The following is an 8,317-nucleotide window of genomic DNA, read 5'->3' on the forward strand; positions in this document are numbered from 1 at the left end:
TGTAACGGGTACAGTACTGGTGGGGACAGGTCTGTCACTGTATAACACTGGGGTACAGTACTGGTGGGGATGGGTCTGTCACTGTATAACATTGGGGTACAGTACCGCTGGGGATGGGTCTGTCACTGTACAACACAGGTACAGTACTGGTGGGGATGGGTCTGTCACTGTATAACACGGGTACAGTACTGGTGGGGATGGTCTCTCAGTGCATAACACGGGTTCTGGATTGGTGAGAAACAGGATGCTGTGGGTGGGGTTGAATATGAATGCAGCCTAGGGATAACACATCTGCCACCTTAGTTTCCTCCCAAAGGTTTGATAATAGTTCACCATTCACACAAAAGCTGCTGATGACTCCCATGTAAGAAGTTCAACCATTTTATTTCAGCACAAGCAAATCTATTATTTACAAGCACTCCGAACAGCTTACTGCACGGCAGCTTAATGTATTTTGTCTCTGCTTCGCGCTGCCCCAGGCACAATGTATAAATGTGTGTTGGTGGGGGGGCAGGTAGCTGAATTAAAGCGACTTCAATCCCACTCTCGCTCGAATATTTGCCAGCCGAAGCAGGCTTGCAAACGATGGGGTTCACCCAGCTGGTTTAATTCGACACCCACCACCACCCCCCGCCTATTCCCCAGCCACCTCGACACCTCAGCAGCCTCAGACCCGCGTCTGAATCTGGAATGCTCCCAGTCTGTGCGGACTGCCGGGATGTTTGCTGCGCTAAACCGGAACATCGCAGGAGTTGAAGTGCCCTCCCAATCCTTGCACGGGCAGTCCTGTTAAAAAAAAAAACAGCAGCAGAGTGCCAGCCCTGCCCCGATCCTAACCGGAAAATACCCGCGGAGATACCGGACCCTGCCTGGAAACTCACCGCAGCTCCCACGGTCAGTGACTCCACCTGTCGCAGCCGCTTAACGCCTGCTACTTTGCACTCTGCCCTGTGGCCCAGTGGAAGTGGAAAGGACTCTCCCTTTGCCTCTTCCAGGGTGCATCAGGCAGTTTGTAACCTGGCCCCGGGATCCGAGGCACTGCTTGTGCAACACGTTTGCTGCTCAAGACAGACGGTTCAGCCAAGTCGGCGGGGCATTTGGAACAAGTACTGACAACCATTTAGCCAGAGACCTAACCAGTGAACCAGAACCCACACCCCATGCTCAAGGTGCTGAAAACTGCGGCCTTTGGGTTAGAAATTACACTTTCAGGATCTAGCTCCCTGGACCCTGGCAGTGGCCAGGAGGGTGTTGGGGAGATGGGAGGCGGATCTCCACAGCAGATCAGGTTTCTACACTTACTTATGGGCATTGTGGCAGACTGTTTCTGCATACTTTTTAAAAAGGAAAATCTACACCAGTTTCCCCTGGTTGGACATCACTGGGAAATTAAGACAAGGTGCTTGAGGCCGTCTGCAGAGGAGTGCCAGGTTTCCTGGGCAAGATGCTTGTTGGAGCTGCCTGGATGAGTGCAGCTCCCGCAACACTCAAGAAGCTCGACACCATCCAGGACAAAGCAGCCCCGCTTGATTGGCACCCCGTCCACAAACATCCACTCCCTCCACCACCGACGCACAGTGGCAGCAGTGTGTGTACCATCTACAAGATGCACTGCAGCAACTCACCAAGGCTCCTTCGACAGTACCTTCCAAACCCATGATCACTACCATCTAGAAGGACAAGGGCAGCCGACACAAGGGAACACCACCACCTGGAAGTTCCCCTCCAAGCCACACACCATCCTGACTTGGAAATATATCGGCCGTTCCTTCACTTGGCGCTGAGTCAAAATCCTGGAACTCCCTCCCTAACAGCACTGCGGGTGTGCCTACACCACAGGGACTGCAGTGGTGGTGCAGCACCACCTTCTCAAGGGGCAATTAGGGATGGGCAATAAATGCTGCTCTTGCCAGCGACGCCCACATCCCACGAATGAATTTTAAAAAAAGATTGTGCGCTTTTACCTTCGCTACAGGGCAGAAACGAGGAATGTTACTTCTGAAAAAACAAGATGCATTGCTCAATTTTAAAACGCAAAACGGGCCTGAATAAAGCTGCCAGAGCTAATCTCCTCCAATGTTTAGCTTTTCCTTTGTCAAGAGAGAAGTATTATCCATCCATTGGAAGTTTATAATGCAAAACAGTGACGGGAAGTGTGTGCTAAATTGTCAATCATTACCGCAAAAACTTCTGCCAAATTTATTCCTTTGTCAAGTGGTTATGTCTCTTTTATCATGGAAACCGGCCATGTCAACGTGTCACGCTGCCAGAGGTACAGTGGCGTCACCACAGGTGGGAGGGAGTCATGACATGTTTCCATGAGAAATGGGGATATTGCAACTTGTAAAGGCAATAAGGCAAAACACGTGACTAGGGACTCCACTTACTCTGATCCAAATGCCTTCAAACCCCACTCTCAGTCTTGAAGAGCACAGGAGACTGACTAGCGCTCGCTAAATATAACTCTCTGATCCACAAAAAATATAAACGCGTAAAATTACTTGATCATGACCACTTTAGCTCAAGCCAAAAAAAAAATGCTACATTTCAGTGCAAAAGATAAAATCAAAAATAGAGTCATAACAAAATATATATATATATATTTTTTTAAATTCTCCCATACCAGGAACCAGGAGGAGGCCATTTAATCCTTCACGCCTGTTCCGCCATTTGGTTCGATCGTGGCTGATTCTCCAACCGTGGGTGACTGATCCTTGCTGGGATCCCATGGGGGAACTGGCTGCCAACCTGTGCCTCCCCAGACGTCGTGGGATAGGTGTCAGCCCTTTAGGTGTGGGGCAGACAGGGGGGGTGGGGAGAGGGGGCCTGTTTGCCCCCTCTGGACCCCCACCCCCCACAGAGGGACGTGGCTGTTTAGGACCCACCTACCCATGACGTAATCATTAGGCTGAGACAACCAAAACAGAGGGCCCTGCCTCCCCTCGCAGCCACTGTGGGGAGAAGGGCTGGGTGGGGGGGAGAAGTTGGTGGGGGAGGAGGAGGGGGGGTGGGCAGAGAGGGAGATCCCACCAGCTCCCGCCGCCAAAATTTACCCCTCGACTCACGTCACTTTTTAACAAAAAAAAACACATTATTTGGTCATTATGGTATCGGCTGTGTGTGGGAGCTTGCTGTGCGCAAATTGGCTGCCGCGTTTCCTACATGGCAGCAGGGGCTACGCTTCGAAAGTGCTTTGTAAGCATTTTCGGACATCCCGAGGTTGTGAAAGGCGTTACAGAAATGCGAATCCCTTCGCAATCCACTCAGTGTGGGGTGGTGGGGGGTGGGGCAAGTGGCGGAGAGGGGCAAATCACGGCGCTGGAGTTAAGAGCCATTGAGTAGCCCCGCACACTTTGCGAGCCCCCCTGCTCTCGACCCGACCCCAGCCTTTTGGGCCAGGAACGGGGTTAAAATCCAGAGCCGCTTTTCGGAGAGGTCTGATCGGAGAGGGACGGGGTCCAGCGAACGGGGGGGGGGGGGGGGGGGGGGGCGCGAGAGCCAGAGCCAGCACAGGCATGATGGGCCGAATGGGACGGGAGATGGGCTCTCATTTGCGTATCACCCTTCTGAGCATCCCCAGAGTGTCCACCGGCCCCGGGTTATTACTGTCGTTAAAAAGCGTGATTCTCTCCTTGTTAAACAAACAAACTGGAAGCGGGCAGAATGCAAGGTGGGCGCCCAAAGGTCCTACAGTTGCGCGGTGCCCTTATTACCAGGCTTACGTTGGAGTGAACATGTCTCGCCGCTCATGCCAATCGTGCAAGATCCAGGAAACCACACAAACTCCGCCCACTGGAACCGCTCAGGCGGGTTTTGACATCGCAATGTCAGGGTCAAACCCTCTCAACCCGAGAGTGCGAAATCTTTTCTGTCCCCCGTGGGGTGATAAATCTAATTTTGCTTATTTTCTCGAGGCGTGGGGACGGGGGGGGAGGTCAGAAGGAGGAGGAGGGGCTTCTGAAACAGGTAACGTGAGTCTCAGAAGCCGCTCGGTCAGGGGAAGCGCGCCGCAGCAAGGGTTGTGCAGAAAGGATGGTGAGGGCGTGACTTCCCCCCACCCTCTCTCTACCCACCCCACCCACCGGCGTTCCGCAGTTTACTCCTACCTCCTTCCCCCACCCCTCCCCCGCCCAACCTCCTCCCCCCACCACCCCACCACCCCCCCCCCGCCCCCCCCCCCCTCCAAAAACTCGCAGCGCCGGACTGCAAGCGACGCCCGCCGCTCCTTATACACCCTCCTGGTGCGACCGGCAATTCTTCACGTCCTTGCTGTCCAGATCAAAGGCGTGCTCCGAGTCCCAGTCACGGTCGAACACTGCCTTCAGCTGACTCTGCACTGTGCCAGGGCTGCCGGGCGTGCCCTCCGTCTGGTTTATGATGAGCCCCACTCCAGCTGTTCTGATGAAATAGTCCTCAGACCAGTTGGACGTCCCTGAAGACGAAGAAGGCAAGGCTTAGCGGCTTAACACTTCCACGCGCAGAACCTTAACTGGACCGGCCATATAAATACTGTGGCTGCAAGAGCGGGTCAGAGGCTGGGAATCCTGCAAGCGAGTAACTCATCTCCTGGCTCCCCAAAGCCTGTCCACCATCTACTAGGCACAAGTCAGGAGTGTGATGGAATACTCCCCACTTGCCTGGATGAGTGCAGCTCCCACAACACTCAAGATGCTCAACACCATCCAGGACAAAGCAGCCCCGTTTAATTGGCTCCACATCCACAAACATTCACTCCCTCCACCACCGACGCACAGTAGCAGCAGTGTGTGTACCATCTACAAGATGCTCTGCAGCAACTCACCAAGGCTCCTTAGACAGTACCTTCCAAACCACCACCGCCTAGAAGGACAAGGGCAGCAGACACATGGGAACACCACCACCTGCAAGTTCCCCTCCGAGTCGCTTACCATCCTGACTTGGAAATATATCGGCCGTTCCTTCACTGTCACTGGGTCAAAATCCTGGAACTCCCTCCCTAACAGCACGGTGGGTGTACCTACACCACATGGACTGCAGCGGCTCAAGAAGGCGGCTCACCCCCACCTTCTCGAGGGGCAATTAGGGGTGGGTAATAAATGCTGGGCCTAGCCAGCGACACACTTCACAAACGAGCAAAACAAAACCCATTTCCCACCCCAATCAAAGCAACGTTTATTTATTTATTTATATATTAGAAATGTTACAACGTGCGTGCCTCCAGCCCACACGGACAATGGAAATTTCTTATGTAAACATGTCACGCCGCGATTACACCCACCCACCAGTAGAGGTGCTAAAAACCCTCCTGCCGCTCTCATTTCCCGAAGGAGCTGGACACGGGGAAAGGCAGGTTGGGGAAATTTCCTGGAATGACGCGGCTTGGTCCTAATTCACCCAGTAGAGGAGCGCGTACCACCCTCCCTCCCACCCACAAACCCACCCCCTGCCCTCCGCAACTCACCAATGTAGGCGATGCGATCGGTGACCATGTACTTGTTGTGGTTGACCCTGCTGAAGGGAATTTTCCTCTGTTCCTCTGTGGCTGGAACCTTGAAGATCCTCTGTGAGAGGGAAAAAAAAGGAAGGGGGTGGGGGTGGGTGTAAGAGATCTCAAAACCACATCTTACCACCAAAGCAGTTCCTGTCTGATAAGAGAATTACATAGAGTCGTCCAGCACCGAAACAGGACACTTGGCCGAGCTGGTGTTACTGCCCAGTGGATTCCCCCTCAACCCTCTCCTCCTGATGGGGGCAGGGGCACCCTCTGGCACCCTCTTACCCAGCAGGGTAAGGGTGGCAGAACGGACTGGTAACCCAGGAGGCCAAAACAGAAAATGCCGGAAAAACTCAGCAGGTCCAGCAGCACCTGCGGAGGGAAAGGTAAGAGTTAACTCTTCCTCAGAGTCATACGGACTCGAGACCTTAACTCTGTCTTTCTCTCCACAGACGCTGTCAGTCCTGTTGAGCTTTCCCAGCATCATCTGCCCTTGTTTCAGGTTTCCAGCACCCGCAGCATTTTGCTTTTATCTTGGTAACCCAGAGGCCCGGGCTCTGGGGGGGGGAAAAGGGGTTCAAATCCCACCACGGCAGCTGGTGGAATTTAAATTCAGTCAATAAAAATCTGGAATTATAAAGCCAGTTTCAGTCATGGTGACCATGAAACTATCATCGATTGTTGTAAAAAAACCCCATCTGGTTCACTAATGTCCCCTTTAGGGGAAGGGAAATCTGCCGTCCTTACCTGGTCTGGGCCTACACGTGACTCCAGACCCCACTTACCTCCGAAAGAGTGACCACTTACCACATGGATGGGGCAGTTCAGGGGCTGCTCGTTGAGGATGCTCAGGGACTTCAGGTAGACGAACATGGGCGGGTAGGAGTGCTCCCAGCAGCTGATCAGCAGGTGGACCGACACTCCCCTCTGGCAGGCCGCCTCGCGCAGGCGGTCATCGATCGCCGGCCAGAACCTAGAGGGGGGAAGCAGGGGGGCAAAGTCAGAGGAACATTAGCCTCCCCCAACCCCCCGACTCGGCCGAGGAAGCGCTCGTTTAAAGTCGCGCGTTGCCATAGCGCCTTTCACCGCCCCTCAGGTCGACCTTCACACCCAGCGCAGCACTTTCTGCGGGGCGACCATCGCCCTTGGGGAGGAGCGACGGGCCGTTTGCGCACAGCAAGATCCCACAAGTGTGACAATGACCTGGATCATCTGTGTGGGTTCAGGGATATTGTCGTCCGCCCCACCCCCCAAGGACTCCGGGGAAAACTCACCTCCCCCTCCCCCTCTTCGAAGAAGGAGACGGTGACGTAGTGGTCATGTCACTGGACTAGGAAACCAGAGGCCCCGGGTTAATGCTCTGGGGGACATGGGTTCAAATCCCACCACGGCCACTGGTGGAATTTAACTTTAATTAATAAATCTGGAATAAAAAGATAGTCTCAGTGATGGTGACCGTGAAACTATCATCGATTGTTGTAAAAACCCCATCTGGTTCACTAATGTCCCCTTTAGGGGAAGGGAAATCTGCCATCCTTACCCGGTCTGGGCCTACACGTGACTCCAGACCCACAGCAAATGTGGTTGACTCTTAACTGCCCCTCTGAAATGGCCGAGCGCGACACTCAGTTCAAGGGGCAATTAGGGATGGGCAACAAATGCTGGGCCCGGCCAGCGACGCCCACATCCCCGTGAAAGAATAAATTTTTTAAATATTGGGGCTGTGTGGATATTTTTACATCCCCTGGGGGGGCGGGGGGGGGTGGAGGAGTGGGGAGGGGAGAGGGGAGGGGGAGGGGAGGGGAGGAGGGGGGAGGGGGAGGGGGGAAGTGGTGGGGAGGGTGGAGGGGGGAGAGGGGGAAGGGGAGGGGGAAGAGGGGGAGGGGGAGAGGAGGGGGAGGGGGGAGGAGTGGGGAGGGGAGAGGGGAGGGGGAGGGGAGGGGAGGAGGGGGGAGGGGGAGGGAGGAGGGGGGAGGGGAGAGGGGGGCCTCAGTTTAACATCTCATCGGAAAGACGGCACCTCAGACTGTGCAGCACTCCCTCGGCACTGGGAGGGTCAGCCTGGCTATTTCCGTGGCTCCGGCCAGTAGGAAGCTCAGGAGCACCAGCTTTCCGGCTATGGCGGGCATCACACCCGAGTCTGAGCCTGTATTCACCTGAGCAGCAGCAGCAGCCTGGTTCATGTGGGGAGGGGGGGGTGGGAGTCCCCTCATTGAAATGATGAGGAGGAAGGATGACATATGCCAACCCCCCGATCCCCGACCCCTGACCCACCGGCAGAGAAGCGTAGCTCCCATCCCACCCACCCGCTCGGAGTCAGTAGCACCTCCCCACCGCACCCCCCTGCTTTTTGTCCACGTACCTCGGGGGCTCACAGTAGCGGCAGAGCGGGACCAAGTCCATGACGGAGATGAAGACGAAACTTCGCGCATCGTCGATGATGCTCAAGATGGCGTCGAGGTCCCCGGTGCGACCGGACGCGCAGAGCGATGGTGGAGCACTCTGGAACAGAGCGAGAGCCACAGTCAGTCCCGGAACCAAACCAGGCCAGGCCGCGATTCACATTCACTCGTCTCATCCTAACAACGGACTGCGCCCCTCCACCCACGAAGAAAAAATTTCAAACGCTGTACGTTTCCAAACATGGCCAGGCTGGCGAGAGGCCCCCCAGTGGGTCACTCACCTCCTGGGCCAACCTCTCCTTCAGCAAAGCCCCCCCACATAGCCGCCGCCTGTTGTCCAACATGAGTCTCGGCCCAGCTCCTTCGTGGGGGTTTGACGTTGTCAGCTCGATCGATAAGCGGTGTGGGGGTGGGGGGGGGGGATTTCTCGCCTAACTCCCTC

At 55.2% G+C, this 8,317-nt stretch overlaps 1 protein-coding gene across 1 annotated transcript; it reads right to left on the reverse strand.

Annotated features, from left to right (window-relative positions):
* Positions 1 to 4,188: 4,188 nt before the first annotated feature.
* LOC144670203 (5'-3' exonuclease PLD3-like) lies at positions 4,189 to 8,219 on the reverse strand. The gene is made up of 5 exons (XM_078532689.1): positions 8,157 to 8,219; positions 7,836 to 7,975; positions 6,281 to 6,446; positions 5,441 to 5,540; positions 4,189 to 4,432 (listed from the first exon to the last, which is right to left on the reverse strand). The coding sequence occupies exons 1-5, from the start codon at positions 8,217 to 8,219 to the stop codon at positions 4,227 to 4,229; spliced, it is 675 nt and encodes a 224-aa protein (XP_078388815.1). The 3' UTR covers positions 4,189 to 4,226.
* Positions 8,220 to 8,317: the final 98 nt, after the last annotated feature.

Source organism: Cetorhinus maximus, chromosome 31, assembly GCF_964194155.1.
Source record: "Cetorhinus maximus chromosome 31, sCetMax3.hap1.1, whole genome shotgun sequence".
Lineage (NCBI taxonomy): Eukaryota > Metazoa > Chordata > Chondrichthyes > Lamniformes > Cetorhinidae > Cetorhinus > Cetorhinus maximus.